Genomic DNA, 21,704 nt, shown 5'->3' with positions numbered 1-21,704 from the left:
AATGTAACATTTTTGAACAGTTTTCGTGACATTTCTTCAGATGCCGTTTAGTTCGGAACAGTAAGAAGTGCTGCATCAACAGCCGTCAGTATCACTGTTAGCGTGCCGCTGTAAGGCTCTTTTACATCTCTGCTTGCTCAGACGGTTCTGCTCTCAGCAAACTGCATCCTCAGTCTGTTTCTCTGACAGACACGTACAGATTTAACAGCTGACCAATGCAAGGAATTCATTTTGTAATTATCGACATTTATATATTGTAGGCAATTTTGCCGTAGAATTTGTTGACATAGGGCAGATATTTATAGTTCAGTTTCTTTTTTAGTGAGCATTTTAATTGAAGAAAAACAAGTGTTGTCTAAACCCACGCTTGCTAATACTTTTAATAGTATACATTTTCATTCATTTCTAATAAAAAAATGAAACTTCTAGTTTAGATGCGTATAGAGGCCGTCAAAGCTAACAAATGTGGACAGAAAGTCAAAGAATACAATCTGAAGTTCAAAGTGTTGACCTGTACCTGTGTGCGTGAATTCCTCTTCGAGCGAACCATAAGATGACCCAGGGGTCCATGCATCACACAACCTCACTTCCTTTCATGAGTGCGAATGGAGATGAGTGGGAGTGTTTTTTTCCGCATGTATCTGCCTGCATTGAAACCAAACGAAGGACAATATCAGATGTTCTCCGTCTTATTCTACCCTTGAATGACTGATGACGGATAATGCTGCTCTCACCCCCACCCCACCAACCAACCAACCAAGTTACATGAGATCAAGTTTGGCTGCATGTGTGTAGACGGTACACCCATGATAGTCTGCGGAAACACAATCCTGTATCGAAGCGGATCCAGTGAGGCGTTACTTTATTTTGGTTGTCTGTGTATTATGAATTCATCGAATTGAGGCTTACAAGTGATGCTTGCTTGTTGATTTGAAATGACTACGTTTGTATATAGCGTAGTAGGTAATACATAGACACCAGAATAAAATCTAACCGAAAGCCTCACAAATTTAGATTTAGAAATGTGTTTCTGAGATCACTTGTTAAGAAATCAGAGCTTATTAGGAGATACAGATGTTCCCTGCTGGAAAATTTGGTTTATGAGGTCGTAGTTAAATCACATTTGACTTACTTCCAAGAAAGCACAGGTACGTCTGTAAGATGTCTGCTAAAGATCTGGAATACATCTGCTGCGTAAAAACATCTGCTAAACGTCTTATAAAGAGCAGTTTTCTATACGTCTCCGAGACGTTTCCTGTCAGATGTCATATAGACATCTGTAAGACGTTTATGATTAAGAATGTATTGCAGATGAGCGAACAATCAAAAAAATGTCTTGCACATGTAAATGCAGACATCAAATAGACGTCTCCCAGATATATGTGTGCTATCAGGGTTAGAACGTTTCAAAGCTTGCAGTTTAAGTTGGATTTTCCAGCAGGGCTCATAAACATCATCTCCATCAAGTACACAGAGAGTATTAAGTGCTTTGTAAATTGTATATATTAGCACTCTAAGTAAATTACCTGCCTAATTACACATTTACTCAATGCAATCCACCTAGGACGTTTAAACTCAACTGTGTACACAACAGTGAGCTCTGAATTTCTATTTAACAAGTGCTCTCATGAGGAAGATCTACCGAAATTGCTTTACATATTGTTAATGATCTCTCAAGCCCGAATCAACACTATTAATGTGGTTAAACACCTGTGCGATCCTGTCAGCACAAAGCATACATTGTCCTTGTATTAAATACGAAGTATTTAAAGCATAACCAGAAAGAAAATACAGGTTGAATAGTTGAGGTATTCTGCATTGAAGCAAGTCTGATTTGTCATATTATTGTCTGCAGGCACTGGTGTTGTTGATGATGCGGTTGGAGAGGTGTCCATCCACGTGGAGATCTTTACTCATCCCAACACTGGCGAGCACAAAGTCACAGTGAAGGGTAAATTCCTGTTAGGGATGCTCCGAAACTAAACTTCTCCACCGACAGCCGATTATTTAGAGTGGTATCTGCCGATATCAATACCGATATAGATTCTAAAGATTACATTAATATTTCTTACCTGAATGTTATTAATTCATATAATGACTATTAGGGTTGCACGGTGGACCGGTGCTACGGTAGCATCGCGATGCTAAAGCTTCAAAATACCCGCGATGCCTCTCTATTTTTGAAACGGTAGTATCGTAGTACCGTAGTTAATGTTGCATATGCGCATTAATATTTATTTGAACACTTACATCTGCCTTTTTGCGGTGTTTATCTCCAAAATGAATGTGTGTTTTGAATGACTCGGACGAGAAAATGATTCAAATTAGCGATTTGAACGAGTTAGTTAAATGATTCACTAACTCAGTGGAAAATTGACGCCACCTACTGGCCGTTTTAGTTCTGCATTTAAAGTAAGCCTAATATTTCCCTTTAGAAAGACTGCTGTATCAATAAAATGTGTCCCACATTTGAATTAGTTCCTACGTGAAAAATGATCTAGTGTACTTTAGTATGTACTACAGTAAACTACTAAAACTCATAGGCACACTCATAGATTGATTTTGAGTCTTACCATAGTAAATATTTAAGTATACTACAGTATTGCTACAATTTATCCAATTACTACAGTTAATACAATAAAATATTATAGTGCAAAGTTTAATACAGTTTACTATAGTAAATGCAAAATGTTTAATCTAAATCTGTGTTTTTTGTATAGATTTGAATTATGAACATGGCACAGCATCGTGATACTACTTGGTATCAAGATACTTCAGCTGGTATAGTATCGTAAGACATGTTTATGGTACCGTGACAACCCTAATGACTATTAATATTTGAACATCAAACTGGTGATGTTTCTTCACATATTCTATATACAGAGTCTTTTTTTGATTGACAGGATATATCGGCCCTGTTATCGACTGTTTTTAAACTAGCGAGCGACCGTTAGCCGATAGTGTGAAAAACTAGCTTTTATTCACTGATACCAATTACCGGGCGATATATACCGGTGCATCTCTGGTTCCTATTAATCCTCAACTGAAGCAAATTTAAGCTCTGAAGTTATGAGAAGGTGTTCGCCAAGTAACCATTGGGATAGGTCATCAGACCATCATTTGAAGAATGAAGTCCAAGTTAAGTAAATGTTTGTTTTAGTGGTGGCTGCGAATGACTTGCGATGGCAGACCTCCGGAATCTTCCGTCCCTTCGTGGAGGTCTACATTATTGGTCCTCATCTCAGCGACAAGAAAAGAAAGTATGCCACCAAGTCCAAGAACAACAGCTGGGCTCCCAAATACAACGAGACCTTCACATTGTGAGTAAAACACGCACACGTTCAGATCTTTCGACGACATTTTTGTTTAGTTAACTGAAAATCCTTCTGTTGCTACTTTTCTCTCAGCACGTTGAGTAATGAGGTGGGTCCGGAATGCTACGAGCTGCAGGTGTGCGTCAAAGACTACTGCTTCGCCCGCGAGGACCGTACCGTCGGCATGGCGGTGCTGCAGCTGAAAGACATCGCGGCAAAAGGCAGCGTAGCATGCTGGCTACCGCTAGGTAAACGCATCCACATGGACGAAACCGGCCTGACCGTACTGCGGATCCTCTCCCAGCGCAACAACGACGACGTGGCGAAAGAGTTCGTCAGGCTCAAATCAGACCAGCGTTCTGCTGAAGAAGGGCGGAGCTAGGAAAGTAGCTAGCGTGTGGTATTTTAGATTTGGCGAAAACACTGCCCCCTGTTGTTCAGATGTTGCACTAGCGCATAGAAAAAAAAACACGCAAGGTAGATATTTATCTCGATTTATTACTTTAATGACCAATCATTTACATAACAAAATATGTTTGTACTTAGTGCACTGCCATTAGACCTGCCGGGAACTGCTTGTCTAACAAGCACAATATGGCACATGAGGTGAAACGAATACTTAAATAAAGATGTTTGTGATGTCTTTGACTTTTATAATACATATTCCAAGACAAAACCTGCCAAACGGTCCTTAAATACATATTTATTCTATTTGTTCATACAATCGCAAAACATTTAAAGTATCAGCACACATGTCTTAATATATAGAACCTGAAAATACTATTTAGAATGTTATATTTATAATATTTATTCAATCAAAATTCTAGAATTAATATTAAAATAATATATCATTTAAACCTTGACATTTTTCAAGCTGCATGTAAACATGACAGAGTTGCTACATACAGTGCCATTTCCTGACCTGTAATGATGTCACATAAAAACCTCTTTTTGTGCCGCCTTCGATCATACCTGCATCCTTTAAAGGGTGCTTTATTGTCAGGTTATTGTTTCGCCAGTCAGTGTGTAACCATTTCACCACCAAACCTAACTTAACTTTCAAGAAACGCTCTTTAATAGGGACCAAACCCCTAAGGGTCAGATCTTTGAACATTATGCAAACTTTTAGAAGCACAAGTCGATTATAAAAAAGAGGCTCGCGGTAGCTTTCTTTCACAAGTCTTTCGTGTATCTAATATGGTTCATTTATCCATAAGCATGAGTGGCCTGTCTATGCCGTTTAGCAATACGCTTTGGCACTATGGTGTAAACCGAGTGTATGTGCTGGATTGACACGGCTTGTATACTTGTAGACACCAGAGTTGCCTGTTTTAGTGAAATCTGATTATATGTTTATCTAAAAAAATAGGGATTGAAATTTAATTCTATTAAGCGTGACCTAAATTATGAGACATTTACATTAAATTCTGCTGTCTGACCCACACGTAAAGAAGTCATTCAGAAAGTATCGCACAGCACACGTTCCTGTTTAAATACAGATAGATGGAGCGCAAAAAAACGTGAGCTCACGGGTCTCAAAACGTTTAAAGATTACTTTAAATGTTTCATTTTTCAACAGCCTTGAAATGTGACTCTACCCTATACCAACTTGTCCGGATTTATTTCCTAAGTTTTAAGAAGCATCATGGGAAATATAGTCTCTTTGTGTTTCTCAATCTCTGCATTCACACCTCTGAGAATAAATCCTATAGAGTTGCCATAGTAACCGCTGGTGAGTCCTGCCATTTCACTGCCAAACCATCCACCATAATAGAAAAGCACAAGATGTCCATTCCTTCCTGTGGCGGGATTTACTCTAAATGACAAACCTGCCATGCATGGTGAAAATCTTAAGAGCGAAATGATCCAGATAGCATCACTTATCAAACTGAAATGTTAAGCACCTTGAGCTATTTCTGTGTTCCACCTATGCGTCTATGCATCTGTTCTATCGAAATCAGTTTGTAGTGATTAGAAGTCTTGGATTGTTTACATTACGGAGCAACACGAACCGTTTTCTCGGAAAAAGGCCGTAAACGTCACTGTCACAGGAAATAGCATTAATGAATGTTCACTGATTCTTGTTTCGTAGTTTTGCCAACAGGGCAGCAGGGTTGAAAATAATAGAAGTTTGGACAATAGAAGTGTGTAATATTATTGATATTCACAGACGAGGACAAAGACACAATATGAGCATGTAGTAGACAAGTACACTAACAAGTGCATACTGCTCGTAATAACTCGACATGCACACTCAGTCAGTGACTATATATAAGAAGCAGTGCATGTTGGGAAAGATTTTCTCTTGTGCCAGCATGTATCGTTATTGTGATATTGGATTGTTGTCTTTGTTTACTTTGTCATTTATTTTGATATTGGGGTATTATTTTCTATTTTTGAAAGGCTTGTGAATATATAAATATGTATTACTGATGTGTAGTGGTACAGAGTACTAGCATGAGAGGTTTTTTTATACAAAGATGTTTCTAATTTTCGGTTTTCTAAATATGATCGTTCTTATCGGGGATGGAGGTAAAACGCGTGCCAGGCTTTGGTTCGGTTCTACTTCCAATAAATGGATGATAAAATACATCTTGTGTAGAGTTTTTCATTTAACACTGTGTGATTGGTTGAGGCATGTTTAGTTAACGACTCGTGACATTACCTGAAAAAATAACGCTTTTAAACTTAAAACAAAGATTACGATAAACAACTTTTTTTGGTTTTAGAATAATGTGCATTCGCTAAGCCTAGAAGGGTTTATTAAACAACTTGATTTCAAACTTACTATTATTTCTATGACTACTAACTGTTTTTTCTTTTGAATATCAGTAGAAAGCGTTTAGCATTCCTTTATAAAAAACCTAACCTAACATTTCATTTTATATTCTTATTTGAGTATTTTAAGTATTTTAAGTAAAGTTATTAGGGAGACTAAATAAAAAATGGAAGTTCTACAGCAGACGAATGACCTCAGATTCTGCGTAGGAATGAGATCTTGAGGGATTCTGGGGTTTTGAGCTGGGCGGCGCTGACTGGTGCTGGCGGCTGATATGGGAAGGTGACAGGGAAAACCCGCCTGACATCCCGCAGAAGCTGTGGAGGTTGCCCTTCAGACCGCCCCTTCAGCAGCCCCTGGGAAACCCCACATATAAAACAGCATTATCACCCTCAGCAACTCCACATAAAATCCCCTGCTATCATTCTTATACTTTAGGCAGATCACATGTGATTGGAACAAGGGTTTATTTCCTTACCTGTACTATACGAATGAAATTTAGTGTCACCCTTTCTTCAGTATCACTCTGAGGAGTATACAGGCTCAAAATCTTCACAATCTAACGTAAATGGCACAAGTTAAGAATATTCAAAACATCAACGTTTTCTTAATTGAATGTGTAAGATAGCAGCAACTCCACCTGCTGGTTGGTCAGTGCGTTGCAGGTTTTGACCATGGCTTGTCCATCAGCTTCAGTCTTTTTACCCATTTGAAGAAGCTGAGCCACCTGTATCAAGGGTTCGAGGGCAGTCACAGCACCCCCTGTCTGCAGTGAACGACTCCGCAGCCACTCCTCCAGCAAACTCACATTATACCTGAGAGAAATAATGACTAAGCTATAAGTATTTACAGTATATAAATAAAACTGTTACCTCCCTTTCCAATGTAAATAAATAACAGGACACATAACTTAAAAAAAGCATACAAAATGTTGTTGCCTTATTGTAAGGAATGTTTTTTTCTTCAAATGTGTATATTGCATTGCGATTTCATTATATCATGTCATTTACAGTAACAAACAATACAGTTTCCAAAAAGTATATTTCTATAGCACTTTTTACACATTTGGATTGTTGCAAAGCAGCTTTAAAGAAAACAATTTCGAACAAACAGTAATGACATACAGAAAAACAGGACAATTACAAATACGTAAATAAACGCACAAGAATTTAAATAAATAAAAACAAACAAGTATGTTAATAAAACAAAGTTTCAAAGGATCATAAATCCAACTATAAATTATAGACAACTTTGCTAAATGTAAACGCTGGTCCAGAAGCACTTCCGGATTCCTTTTTTAAATCTTACATAAATAAATAAAAAAGTTTTAAAATTTTGATTCGGTTATAAATGTTCTGTTGGTTGTATTTTGGTCAAACATTTGTGCAGTGTTAAAAAACTGAAACAGAAAGTTCTGGACCAGCGTTGTTGACATCTTCCAAAGTGGTCTATAGTCCTAAAATTGAATTTCAAGATCTGTAATGACGAATAGAGCAGCTCTGACCTGATCTGAAGGCCACGGTTCCAGCAACACATGTCCTTGCGCAGCAGCAGGCTGTTGAGGGTGGTGGCGGCCAACAAGTAGATAAGATGATGGAAGGCTTGTTCTAGGAGGGCCGAGGGCAGATCCTGACGGGACAGTGCGGTGTGTAATGCTCCCAGTTCCCTCAGAACTGCCGACATACTAGCCCCTTCTGCAGGAGCGCGGGGATCCGACGCTGCACGCTTGCGACCGCTGCTCGGCTTTACTGATGATCCAGACAGACCAGGGATAGTCTCGCTTTCAAGCATGGCAGGTACTGAGGAGCACAAATGTACTGTATGTTACATACTGGAAACATGCAAGATAGATAACAAAATATAAAAGTCTCGTTTAGGTGTTTGCGTGAAAGTACCAATGATGGGTTGCAGGCGACTCTCTGAGATGGACAACAGTTGCTGATATGCCTGAATACAGAGATCGCTGAACGCTCGGACAGACTCCTGTACATCTGTCACGAGCGGCACCAGCTCCTCTGAGCCCTTCATATCCTACAGGAGAACATATAAATCATCTATAAACGGTGTTTATCACCCTTAAAGTTCAGTATATTTACAGGTAAGCTATTTTCAGCTTACCAAACTTAATGTAAACAAGCTTACATACAAAAATATGACATGTTTTTAAACCTATTCCACATTCGCCATTGGTCAGACAATGACATTATCCTGCTCCATTCATACGCTATTGGTCGGTTTTAAATTTGCATAGGATAAAGTATTTTGACCAAAGAAATTGCACACTGGACCATTAACAAATGTGCAAAATCATGAATTTGTAAGTTAAATCATTACAGAAATGAAAGAAAACATCAGTATTTGATGTACAGATGATTGTAGATGAGTAACCTGTCGAGGAGAGTGCTGCTGGAGCAGATCTTTGAGCAGGTAAGCGTTCTTCAGCCACATAGCAGTCATGTCCAAATCATTGCCATGTTTCTACAAGAATAACCAGTGTAGTTGCTGTTAAATAATATCAAGTATTTTAAGCATAATTAAAAAAATATTGAAAAACTTTCAATATAAAAGGGTCATATGGCGCGAACACGTGTTTTTCTGTGTCTTTGGTGTGTTATAAGTTGCCCATGCATGTATTAGACACGTAAAATTGCAAAAATTGTCAGATCAAAAGATGCATTCTATCTAAAAGCGAATGCTCACCCAGACCTGCCTGAAACGCCTCGTGTAACCACACCCCCACAAATCTACCTCAGTTCGTGGTATGATTGGCTAAGACCGCCCAAATGTACACGCAAGTAAGGTGGGCGTACCTGTCAGTACAATTGCTCTGGAACCTGATGTTCCAAATATGGTAAGAGGCGTTACATTTCCGTCACACGCTTGCAGTATTCGACCAATCACTACGCACTGGTTAACTGGCCAATCATAGCACACCTCGCTTTTCAGAGCAATGAGCTTTGTAAAAAATCTGCGCGTTTCAGAGAGGAGGGGCAAAGAGGAGATACAAACATGCACGGTATGTGAAAAATACAGCGCTTTTAAACCTTAAATCGTGTATACACATTGCATAACATCTCAAACAAACGATAATAATCGTTTTAGCCGTGTCACATGACCCCTTTAAATGTAGTTGCATCTCATTTTTAATGTATGTTTTGAGTGTAAATGAATGAATGATTATTAAAACATCATATAGTTGGTGAACTATCTATGTATAATATATCAATGTATAATTTGCACACAATATGGAAACACATGTTTTATACTGTACACAAGTCTGTTGCTCACCTTCAAGGCGTTTTTTATGCCGCCCACAGTAGCACCACAAAGCCCCTTGACTCGCGTCTGATCCCCACTACAGTCCGCCTGTCGTATGCACAGGAACAGAACCCCCGCCGCCAGCCCAGACGGCAAAGATAGGCCGACCTCCACCCGCGTATCTGTCACACACAAATCATCACCACCCTGTCCCTCACAATGAACAGTCGTGAATAATATTGGCGAATTTGCTTGCTAACTGTTTGTTGTTTGCACATGGTTCACCTGTTATCAGGTTTTTGATGAGTTTGTTTTCATCTTTTTTCCTGCACTCCAGCAGTCCGGTGAGCATCTGGTTCTTCTGAGGGGACGGAGATGGATCCTGAGATTCTGCCATGGTCAGACCTGAACAAAACAAACATTAAACACACATTCAACGTACTTATTAGCTATCTGCAGTGTAAATGTGATTGCACATGTTTGTGTACCAAACGCTTTTTGTGTCTACTGTACGTTTCTATAGTAAGACTTACACAGACCTGCGTATGATAAAATTCTCCTGAGCGTCACAGTGTGTTTGAGTTCTTTAAGTTCGCGTCGTAGTCGAGAACATTCCTGATCTCTCACCGCCACCTGCTCTGCCAGGTCCTTCAAAAACACACGGGCACAAAAATGAACGTTCAACAAAGCCTGCAGAGATGACTGAATAAAACAATAAAGTGAGAATTTGGGTGAAGGTGGATTGAGCACCTTTATCTCAGCATCTCCAGCCGTATCTCCTCTGCCTCGAGCCTCCTGAAGTTTCATTCTGAGGGCAGATATCTCTTCCTCCCATTGTGCTCTCTGTGACAACAGCTGCGTCTCTAAAAACCTGAAACCAGTGATCACAAGACACAATTGCCACAATTCACCCATGACCTCATAAGACCTCAAATGCTTTGGTCCGAGAATGGAGGAGACTGACTTGTTGGCCACTCGAACAGCGTCATAGGCGTGTCTGAGATCTTCTCCCTTCATCTTCTCAGCCGTGTCCTTGGCCACGCCCACATTCTCCATTAGGACATCCTACAGGTATTTCCATTTGGTTAAAAATAATGCTGTTTAATACGATTTTAATGTTTAGTATACCTGCATATCAGGTAGAGCGCAACCTCTCAGTCTATAGATATGTGTATTTGTATGCCGATTCGATACATTGTTGTTTCAAAATCGTACCATGGGTTGTTCGGCGCTCCAGGGTCTCCTGTCAGTAGGTGATGTCACGCTGACTCTCCTGACCTCCTCGGGCGATGGAAAGACGGGTGAGCTCGAGAAGGGCGTGGAGACAGGTGAAAGGGCCTCCAAAGACACAGTGGAATCTGTTCGCCTGTGTCCACGTGAACGCTGCAGGGTAAGACACACGTTATTGCATTAAAGGTCCAGTTTATAGTGGCATCTAGTGGTGAGGTTGCAAATTGCAACCAACAGTTCACGCCACCCGTCACCCCTCTTTTTCGAAGCACTACGCTGGCTCTTACAGGGACTTAGATGTCGTCACAGTTTCTCTTCTTTCCCAAATAAGATAACGTATTTACGAAACGCGCAATGTAGAGCAGTTTGTCCGTTTAGGGCTACTGTAGAAACAACTTGACAAATGTGTATGTAGACAGAAATAGCTCATTCTAAGGAAATAAAAACATAACGCTTCATTATGTAAGGTCTTTATACACCTCTGAAGACAGTTATGTATGTTATATTGCATTTCTGTGAAAAGATCCTCCAAAAAAAACTTGAAGTAAGGACTAAATATTCTATTATAATAAATATCTACCCATCTATCTATGGTGTACCTCATTGTTGCTAAACATGCTCATATCTCTCAGGTTGTCATATCTTTGCTCCAGTCTTGTAAACTCTCTGAGTAAACTCTGATATCTTCTCCTCTCCTCCTCCAGCTCTGCCCGCACCGATGCATCGGCCTGATCCACAGTCTGCTGACGGCTCTCTGAAACAAAAACGCATTCATATACATGGGTGCAAAAATTGTGAGCATGCAGCCCATAGTTGACCAAACATCCACAATGACACAAACAATAAAAATGATGCAAATGTAATTTAATTTAATAATAATATTTTTTATTCTACTTTTAGTCTAGTTCTTTATATTATTATAAGGCAGTGCTGTTCCTTTATATGTTGCAATACTAATAATGAAAAAATGACCCTGCTGAGATTTCTCCTGTTCCTGTAAATGAATGGCAAGATCATCCTTCTCTTTCTCCAAGGCATCTCTCTTATCTCGGATGGCCTCGATTTCCTAAAATAAACAGGAAGTAAATGAAACAAAGATGTTGGATATCAAGGAAAGAAAAGTTCTAGACACGCTCGAGGTGGCTAATGTTAGCCACCCATCTGAATGTTCACCTGTTTAAGGTGGACGATCTCTTGAGCATGTCTTTCCTCTGCTCTCCTCCTCTCTTCCTCCTGCTTCTCTGTGATCAAGGGAGTTGCGATGACATTCTCCCGCAGTTGGGTCTGGAGTTTCTGAAGGCTGGAGCGCAGCTGTTCCAGTTCAGAGCTGTAAGCTTCTCGCTCGGCCTGCAGGGTCTCCCTAAGAGACGCGCTCTCTCTCGCCTGATAGATGACACCCGTGTTCCAGTTTACATAACATTATTTAAAGGGTAAGTGTGCACTTTTTGCAATGTTAAAATAGCTTCTCAACCCCAGCTGAATATGCAGACACGTCTAGAAATAACCCATTTGGTTGATTCCCTTCAAAAATGTATAATCAATGTGATTCTGAAACATTGCTTTTAGACCGACACAGCAACAAAGGCTTATATATTCCATTTTATTTATATTTTTCAGTAAAAACTGTATTTATTAAATACTAATTTTATATTATATTAAAAAAATGTACCATTTTTAGGGCTGTTAAACGGTTAATTGTGACTTATCGCATTCCAGAATAAAAGTTTGTGTTTTACATAATATATGTCTGTATACTGTTTTGTGTTTTATAAACACATACATTTAAACATAGGAAATATTTACATGTGTTTATTTACATATAATTTAAATTATATATAAACACTTATTGATTTTTATATCTTTCTTAAATATATGCATGCATGTTTATAAATACAAAATTAATATGCACAGTACACAGACATATATTATGTAACACAAACTTTTATTCTGAATGCCATTAATCGTGATTGTTTAACAGCCCTAATAATTTAGATAACTCCATTTTTATACATTTTCATAAATATGATTTTTTTCACAATAAAATCAATGCACAATAAAAAACATGATTTATGAAAATTATTAAAACTGAGTTATCCATTTTTTGCAAATGAACTCCTCATTTATAAATTAGTTTTTCATTCAAGTTCATTCAAGTAAAAATTTTATACTACCGCCCTACTCATATACGTATACAGTATATTGTAACGAATACAAGTCATACAAATACACAATCTCAAATACATCATTCTATTCTCCCAACCTGTTGATCGGCTCTGAGCTGTAGCTGCATGAGTTTGACCTCCATGCCTTTGTTCAGTTCTCTGTATTTCTCCACCGATCGCGCCTCAGCACGTAAGTGCCGCAGCTCTTTACGTGCCGCCCACCTGCGCACGCAGCACTGCAGGAACACCACCGCACCTCTGATGCGCCTGAACCTGCACCGGGCCAGCCATCCTCGCACCCGCGCCTGCAAGAAAACTACTGCCCGCTCTACCAGCATCTGCGAACAGATCAATTAGTTAATCAATCAGTTTATTGGTTATCATTACATATTCAAACAGCTTTGTCATCTAACAAATCATTTCACCTGTCTGTAAATACGTCGAGCCTGGGTGCCTCTGATAAAGGACTGGATTTTGATGGTGGCCTCTCTGATGGTCACATAAAGCTGTCGAACAGCAAGCATGCGGTAGGTCTTCTGGATGATTAAAGCAGCTCGGGTGTAACGGAGACTCCACGCCAACCTAACAACATTAAGTAGGCACTTCAAAATGAGTGTCTGCTTAACACAACAAACTACACAATTGAAGTACAATGAAAAACTTTTGTTATTACATAAAAGGCAATTCAGGTTTTAACTCACCTGCGAGCCAGGGTTCCTCTAGTATATCGCTGCAGAATAAGTGCGGCCCATCGGAGCTTCTGATACTGCTTACGCTGAAGCCAGCCTCTCACCCAGCTCTGGATCAAAACCCCCGCCGCATGCAGTTTATCCCCTCTCAGCTTCTCCAGCACCGCAACCTGCCCGGCCCGGAAGAAGACCTTGGTCTTGCCAAAGCAGTACTGCTCCGGGTCAGGGATGAGGTCAGGAAGAGTTCTCTGGCAAGAGCGCCGCACATCATCCGTGGAAAGCGACCCACGCAGCAGAACACGGTAACGGGTGAAAAACTCCTCATACGTCCATCTGGAGTAGGAAAAGTCAGAGATGAAGGAACAAAGGCATGTGTGAGCTATGATAGGGAAGCTTGAGAGGATTATACATTTGCTCTGGGGTAGTAAAGACCGATCAGGGACATGCCTGGAGGGGTATCCTGCAGCGCTAATGCGGATGGTCTCCAAGACTCCACATGCTCGCAACTGCTGCACCGCTCGCTTGGGATCGAATCTGAGATGAAAAGGGATGAGATTACGCACACACACACAGACAGACACGAACACACTGAATAGTTAAGATTTTTTTTTACAGGAAGGGCTGTTTGAGGTCGTTGGGTTTTATGCAGCGGACGTAATGTGGGGTGGTGCTGTTCAGGGTTTCCATCAGGAGCTGCAGAGACTGCCGAAACTGGACACAAAGACATAATATGATGTAAAAACTAAGTTTTTTAATCTGTTTTAGTATTTCCTATTGAAACAGGACGTTTGGGTGGGGCATTGGTTTACGTATCAGGTTTGAACATTTGCTGCTTGCTATTGCTAGTCAGAGGAATGTTGTATTAGGGGGAGGGACATTGTAGCTGTATACAGCATCTGATTGGACAAATTAGGTAAGTGCAGTATGAGTCATCAATATTTTTTTGTTTTGTTTTTGGACATGCTACAAAGTAAATTTTAACAACGTTTAGCATGTAACTGCAAACTTTGAGCTAACAAACATGGGCGAACATGGGCAAAAAGCCACATATTGTACATTTTGGTTTCATGTTTTTTTTACTATGCATCTACACTGCAAAAAATGACTTTTTTTCTTATTTTCCGGTAAAAGTGTTTAAACATTCTTGAATCAAGAAGCATTTTCTTGATGAGCAAACTGACCTAAGAAAATAAGTCTTGTTTTTAGTAAAAAAATATGAAATTTCTGTGAATTTGTGCTTAAAACAAGCAAAAAAATCTGCCAATGGGGTAAGAAAAATAATCTTGAATTGAGTGACTAAGAAAAAGGTAAACCTTAATTCAAGATTATTTTTCTAACCCCATTGGCAGATTTTTACTGGAAAACAAGAAAAAAAGACTTGGTAAGAAAGTCATTTTTTGCAGTGTAGATAAATTAAGCATAAAAGTATAAAATAAACGGAAGTAAAATATTAAGAAAAATTAGCATGAGCAAAAACTATTGAAGTTAAAAGTATTACTCTTTTGTAGATTGAAGGCATAGTTCACCCAAAAATGAAAATTCTGTCATGAATTAGTCACCCTCAAGTAGTTCCAAACCTGTATAAATGTCTTGATGTATAAATTCTGTTGAACACAAAGATATTTGGAAGAATGTTAGCAATTGAGATTTCTGGGGTTATCAAAAAATGGTAGTTAAAGGTGCCCCAGAACTGTTTGTTTTCCTAAATTCTTCGAAATATCTTCTTTTGTGAACAAAAAATATACAATAATTTTTCCTACTATGGTAGTCAATGGTGCCCCAGATAGCGCAGTTGCTAACATTTTTCCAAATATCATTCTTTGTGTACAACCAAACAAAGAAATGTACCCAGGTTTGGAACAACTTGAGGATGAGTAATTCATGACAGAATTTTCATTTTTGGGTGAACTTTCCTTATAAAATACGAGTCAAATTTGTTTTCAGACAGGTATCAAGAGAACTTGTTCACCTGAAAGCCAACAGTAAGTTTGTGCTCACGGTGAGCTCTTTTCCCTGAGCGCAGACTTCCGTTCGGTAGAGAAGATTTGGGCAAGACCTCCCCTGCCGGCTCTTTCTGGAACAGTTCAGCGACCAGCTCTGACTGAAAAAGATATGATAAAGTAAAACAGTAATTACAAGACCTACAACTCAGAAATTAGTTAAATTATCCAAACAATACCTGACTAGCTCTTAGAATGTTAATGGGTTCTTCAAATACAGTGTCTCGGTTCTTGTCTAAAAAGCCGTCACACTCATACTGGACCTAAAAAATAAACAGTATCATAATTAATATACTAAATAAATAGTATAAGTTTCAAGTTACAACATGCCATGTAAATATTTCTAACCATATCAGCAAAGTGCAGAACGATGAAGGCGGAGTTAGACATGCGCGGTTTCCGAAAATGAGCGCTGTGGTTCAGGTGCTGATCGTAAAGCTTCCGAGCCCAGTTCTCATCTGAGCCTTTTGGCATCTAGAACAGATTAAAACCATAATTTAAACCTACGACACATAAGAAGGCCTTAAGTAAGGCAGAGGTGTTCCTCCCATGTGGTGCATTATGGGATATTATGACATTTAATGGAGTTTCTGAATCAGCATAACGTTTTCTCACTCTACACTCTTCATCCAGAAGATCAAGCAGACCCAGCTGACCTTCGATGAGAGCAATACACGGCTGGTTATCACTAAACTCGATGCGGTTCCAGGGAAGTTGCTCACGTAGATATTCTTCCTGCTCCAACTGAAACACATGCTGAGGAAAAACAGATTTAAAGGGATAGTTCAGCCAAAAATTGAAATTCAGTCATTATTTATTCACCCTCATGTGATTCAAAACCTGTATATGACTCTTTGTTCTGTGTAACACAAAAGAAGATATTTTGAGGAATGGTTTTGTGTTCATACAATGGAAGTCAATGACCACGTTTACATGGACGTCAGTAATCGAATTATTTGCCTTATTCTGAGTAAGCTAATATTACGATTAAGGTGATACTCTTCACATGAGTTGCTTTAAGAATATACCTTTCATGTTCCCGTTTTGTTGCATGTATGTTACACTACATAGTTCGATTAATGGCATACGCCATTACGTCCCTAAGCGACGCCGTTCAACGTTCCCTCCATAATTTCATGTATCAACAAACAGTTCGTCTTCGCCATGGTACCACATACAGTTTTTGGTGTTTCATTTATTTTCTAGAATTGTTGGCATCTTTCTTGTTTCCCGTTCGGACCAAAAATGTCCTTTCTTGCTTAAAGCCATGTTGTTTGCCTTAAAACGAAACGGTTGTCCACTGCCGTGCGTGTGTGTAACCTGTCTCAAAGTGCCGCGAAAGTTCCTACGCGCCGGTAATAGTGCGATTAAGCTGTGTACATGTTCTATACCGCACTTCGATAATGCGACTAAAATAGGAGTACTCCACCCGTCTTAATTCGATTTGTGTTTACTACGATTATGAGTTTAGACGGATTAAGCTAATCAAAAAGCTCTGTTTACATGGTCCATTCTTAATCAGAGTATTAATCGTGTTAATATCGGATTATTGTTGTCCAAGTAAACGTGGTCATTGTTGTTTGGTTACCAACTTTCTTCGAAATATCTTCTTTTGTGTTCTGCAGAAGAAAGAAAGTCATACAGGTTTGGAATGACATGAGGGTGAAAAAATGATCAAACATACCCTGTTAAACTGCTGCTGTAGCTTCTCATTGGCGTAGTTTATACAGAATTGTTCAAAACTGTTCCTGTCAAAAGTTTCAAACCTATAAACATAGATAAAGGATCAATCCTTCAACCTTACGTACAAAAGTTTTGTAATTTTATCCATTTTCAGTTCATTTTATTATCTTTTATAGATTTATTCATCTCTCACCCGTATATATCAAGAACACCTATAAAGGACTTGGGCTGTTGCCTGTGTGCTCTTAAAGATGAGTTGAGCCTCTGTACGGTCCACGTGAACAGTTGCTCATACATATGTTTAGCCAAAGCGTCTCGCGCCTCAATAGCCTGTTGTCCTGTCATGGGCTTCACCAGCATCTCCCCACCCACCGCCAATCGCCTGTGGCACAGCCATTGTGCCATCTGAGCACCTTCCACTCCCAAAAGCTTGGCAAAGATGGCCAGAGAACGGTCATGGGCCTGCCAGTACGATCGATGAGAACGTTTTCCATATTAGCATATCGCTGCTGCCATAAATCATTATTAGTCACCCTTTATGTTTCTCACTGTGTTTTGGCAAATATATAGCCTAAACAAAAAAAAGTATTACAAATTGCTTGTCAACTTTGACAACACAGTATTAAATCGTTTAAAAAGCACAGTGTTTTCCATTTCCTGAAAAACAATGAATTTGGAGTATCCGAGGTTTTGGACAGCGACGATATGCTAGGTGTTAACAAACTAACAAGTAGCCACTTGATAGAGAACGTGAAGCTGACGTCACGCCCTATGTTGCATGTTGCAGTGGCGCCACCATCTTGGGAGGATAATACGCCACTGCTAATATTGTTTTGATATGTACCGTTACTTGTTTTGTTTGATATATGGAGAAATCGAAAGTGAAAGAACCATGGACTTTTACTGAGCAACTCTGCGTAATGCTATTGCAGTTTTTTAACACAGGAAGACCGACCTACCAAAGTTATATTTCCTAATCAAACAAGAAAAACAAAACACTGCATTGATCACCCTAGCAGCCATCCTCCCAAGATGGCGTGACATTCAACGAGGCGTGACGTCGATTAACAAGCTCTATATTGCTCTTTAATTTGTACGATTTTTTTATATATTTCTGAATGTAGTGACATCACCAAGAGCTCCACATTTGTACTTCACCATAAAAAATTAGTCAGGGTTAGCAAATGCTAATTCAGGATATTTCGCAATTTGAGAAAAGCCACACGTACGTCAACGTAGCTGCGTTCTCCGCCACGACCACTGGCTTGTATGTTGACGTTCCCAAGATGAAGAATCGCCGCCATTATGTGAAATATCTCCATCTGCTGGTCAGGCTGCACTCCTGCAGCAATAAACCATTTACTTGACAAAAAAACGTTCTGGTTTGTATTGATGTTGTGGTGTACATTACCATACCCAGTATAGTAAAAGCATTTCTTGTGCGTTCTAGTTCAACTGCATCATCTGTGTCTGGAATGTGTATATTTCGTCCTTGGTTGGTGTAATGGAAGTTCTCCGCAGAATCTAAGCAAAGCGTTCAATAAACGTTCAACAGAAATAAACACAACTATCAATAAATAAGTGTTTGTTAGACATAAATGTAGGCTTTACCAAGTTTTAGGGACCTAAACTCGGGCAAATCCTCGGAGGCACAAAGCTGATAGAAAATGTGGTAGTTTCTCTCTTCAGCTGCCTGTGTTTAAAAACATTGAAAATGTATATAAATACTTGAATGAGACAGATGCATGTGACATTTTTAATGTAAGCATCGTCTTACTAAGCACTTACCTGAAAAACAACTCTAGATTTTTCCAACAAATACGTTCTCATATTGGCTCCAATGATATCCCCTTTGTGCCCAAATCCTATCTCAATATACTTGCCAAAACGGCTGCTGTTGTCGTTTCGGGTTGTTTTTGCATTACCAATGGCCTGCAGAGGTTAAAATGACCATATATATCTTTAAACACCTTTTACAACCTGAAACAGCAAAGCAAAGAGGTCAGATAAGAGGTCCAATACCTCCATGATGGGATTAGACGCCAGAACTTTCTCCTCCACGCTGGTCTGCTGGGCCGCGCCACCCACAACAGCAAAGTAACGCATTGTAAACTTGGCAGATACTGTTTTTCCTGAACCTGACTCTCCGCTGATTATGATGGACTGATTTTTTTCCTCCCTACATACAGTATATACATATAAAAGCATGAAACCATCACATAACTTAGTTGTAAATGAACTGGTTATGTTTCTTGATCTTGACCTGATCATGGTACGGTACGCATCCTCGGCCACAGAAAAGATATGAGGCTCTATATCAGCCATGTCCTGCCCGCTGTATGCATCAATGACCTCCTCTCCATAGATGGCCAGCTGTTCATAAGGATTTAGGGCCACCAACACAATTCCTGTTTCATAATGAAAGAGGTTGGATCTCAAAACGTTACATTTGAATATAGCATTATATTATATTAATATAGAATGAATCCATAAACATTTTGCTGTGGACATTCCGCAATTAAACTCAGCATTTTGTCCATGCATGTTCTTTTACAGTAGCCAATATAACGGTGAGTAATGGTCATTGAATTTCAGTGATGTGAACTTTACACCCTGTAAAATTGAGCTTATTGGGCTGTAGATGTAAAAATGCGTGCCACTGTTTGTACTGTAACTCACCACAGTAAGTATAAATGCTACTGTAGTCGAGAAAGCGCACTCGCAAGTTGTGAAGTACAGCTGGCTCGTGGAGAAAAGTCAGAGCCGTGAGGTCATTCTCTCCCTCTAAAATATCAGGGTTTCCAAGAGGAGGAAGACTTGCGGGAGGCATCACTGGACACTCCGTCTCCTTATTGAAGAATAGAGATATGAATTACTAAAAAAGTGAAATGGATTGTTCACCCAAAATGAAAATTCTGTCATGTATATGACTCGTTCTTCTCTGGAACACAAAAGAAGATATTTTGAGAAATGTCTCTGTGGTTTTGTGTCCATACAATGGAAGTCAATGAGGGCCAATGTTGTACTAACAATAATAGAAGTTCGTGTATGTCTAAGTAAACAGGTGCGTGTACAGTAGCATCTTACCGTGCCGTCAGTGAGTTGGATCAGGATCTGCTGGTCTCCAGGACGATAGTCTCGAAGAAGCTGAGCAGACACCCACACGGCGTCTGGATCCGGCACCCACACACATGCTCCCTGAGAAACAACCAAACGTCTTACATCGTTGACTCCGATCAACAATTATTTTCTGATGCATAACGTTTTTAACTCATAATTTACATAGCTAATTAGTTTTGTGTAAAAATTCACAATGACAACGTGATTACTATTGAAAGACAAAATTAAAGGGTTACACATTACAATAAGATTGTATTTGGTAAATGCATGAACTAAGCATGTATTAATCTTTGTTAATGTTAACACGGTTATTCATGTTAGTTCATTGTGCGTTAACTAAAGTTAATAGATACAACTATTGATTTTAAAATGTATTAGTTAATGTTAAAATAAACACGAACTAAGAATGCTGTTAAAGTCTTGTTCATTGTTAGTTCGTGTCAGTTAATGCATTAACTAATGTTAACAAATACAACCTTATTGTAAAGTGTAATACTAGCAGCCAAAGTCATGTTTATTTTGTTTTGTCTTTAATCAATGAATCACACTTAAAATACACGTATATGTTTTGTATGTTTAGTATTGATAATCATAACAGTTAATATAATATAATTATATTAATATAACCAATATTGTCAGTACTGATTTTTTGCGACACCCATAGTCTGCATGTTTGGTTTTGTCACAGGTGTCACAACCAGCTCATGTGCCTGTGATACTTCATGTTCTTCATCAGCATATATACACTCACTACAGCATTAAACATTAACACCAGCTTTCCTCTCTCGCTGATAAATGATTTGTAGCGATACAAACAATATACTAAATGGAGTCATTTGAGGAAATATTTTAGTTTGTCTGATTGGTACACGCTTTATTTCTGAAGAGAAAAAATGACAAAACTATCTTATCGCTCTCTAGTTGAACAATGCTTAAAATGCCATCTAATAAAACAGATAAAAAATCTTGTAATACACCTACCTTCGTGTAGAGCTCTGTGGTAGCCATCGGGCCAATTTGGCAAGTGTATTTGTGTTTTGGCAGACTAAAGAAAACAAACTACAGCTCGGTTCTCTCACTTTTTCTGTGTGTGTGAGAGTCACGGGCCCTCTGCCCTTTGTTCTGTTAAGGATGGAGGCATTATAACTGTATGGTAAGTTAACGGTTAATCCTTGTAAAGGCTGCGTAGTATAAAAGGAGCTAAAGTATAGGACACCCAAAAATAACAATTCTGTCACCATTTACTCACATTCGTGTTGTTGTAAATCTGTATCAATTTCTTTGTTTTGATGAACACAGAGAAAGATATTTGGAAGAATGCCTGTAACCAAATAGTTCTTGGACCCCATTGACTACCATAGTAGGAAAAATTACTTTAATTTTTTTGTTCTGTTGAACACAAAAGAAGATATTTTAAAGAATGTAAGGAATCAAACAGTTCTACTACACTTTTGAATACAATTTTTCCT

General features: G+C 39.0%; 2 protein-coding genes across 2 annotated transcripts in view; one reads left to right on the top strand and one right to left on the bottom strand.

The window, feature by feature from the left end:
- Positions 1 to 5,898, top strand: part of unc13a (unc-13 homolog A (C. elegans)) — a 37,945-nt gene extending 32,047 nt beyond the window's left edge. Inside the window, exons 43-45 of the mRNA XM_057325115.1 lie at positions 1,856 to 1,951; positions 3,161 to 3,320; positions 3,408 to 5,898. Coding sequence (XP_057181098.1) covers positions 1,856 to 1,951; positions 3,161 to 3,320; positions 3,408 to 3,696 — 545 coding nt within the window. The 3' untranslated portion in view covers positions 3,697 to 5,898. The remainder of the gene's footprint in view (positions 1 to 1,855; positions 1,952 to 3,160; positions 3,321 to 3,407) is intronic.
- On the bottom strand, positions 5,491 to 21,243 carry si:dkey-110c1.10 (unconventional myosin-Vb). The gene is made up of 35 exons (XM_057325114.1): positions 21,213 to 21,243; positions 20,203 to 20,309; positions 19,795 to 19,963; positions 19,379 to 19,523; positions 19,138 to 19,294; positions 18,904 to 19,047; positions 18,727 to 18,808; positions 18,532 to 18,639; positions 18,345 to 18,457; positions 17,309 to 17,577; positions 17,117 to 17,198; positions 16,048 to 16,188; positions 15,781 to 15,906; positions 15,612 to 15,695; positions 15,402 to 15,533; positions 14,046 to 14,143; positions 13,880 to 13,966; positions 13,445 to 13,765; positions 13,169 to 13,325; positions 12,842 to 13,081; positions 11,755 to 11,964; positions 11,554 to 11,647; positions 11,181 to 11,335; positions 10,567 to 10,734; positions 10,316 to 10,416; positions 10,102 to 10,222; positions 9,891 to 9,999; positions 9,637 to 9,756; positions 9,382 to 9,533; positions 8,482 to 8,571; positions 7,989 to 8,124; positions 7,598 to 7,892; positions 6,734 to 6,908; positions 6,572 to 6,652; positions 5,491 to 6,449 (listed from the first exon to the last, which is right to left on the bottom strand). The coding sequence occupies exons 1-35, from the start codon at positions 21,241 to 21,243 to the stop codon at positions 6,288 to 6,290; spliced, it is 4,962 nt and encodes a 1,653-aa protein (XP_057181097.1). The 3' UTR covers positions 5,491 to 6,287.
- Between the last annotated feature and the right edge of the window lie 461 nt (positions 21,244 to 21,704).

Source organism: Triplophysa rosa, linkage group LG25 (genome assembly GCF_024868665.1).
Source record: "Triplophysa rosa linkage group LG25, Trosa_1v2, whole genome shotgun sequence".
Classification (NCBI taxonomy): Eukaryota; Metazoa; Chordata; class Actinopteri; order Cypriniformes; family Nemacheilidae; genus Triplophysa; species Triplophysa rosa.
Note: the sequence above shows the minus strand (reverse complement) of the source record. Positions and strands in the feature narration are given on the sequence as shown.

What these genes read in the sequence shown, in the direction of transcription:
- si:dkey-110c1.10 (XM_057325114.1), bottom strand. Translation starts at nt 21,243, where the DNA reads ATGGCTACCACAGAGCTCTACACGAAGGTAG. An exon ending in TTCTGCACTTTGCTGATATG is followed by an intron (nt 15,696 to 15,780) that starts GTTAGAAATATT and finishes TTTATTTTTTAG; the next exon opens with GTCCAGTATGAGTGTGACGG. An exon ending in GCATAAAAAACGCCTTGAAG is followed by an intron (nt 8,572 to 9,381) that starts GTGAGCAACAGA and finishes TTATTCTTGTAG; the next exon opens with AAACATGGCAATGATTTGGA.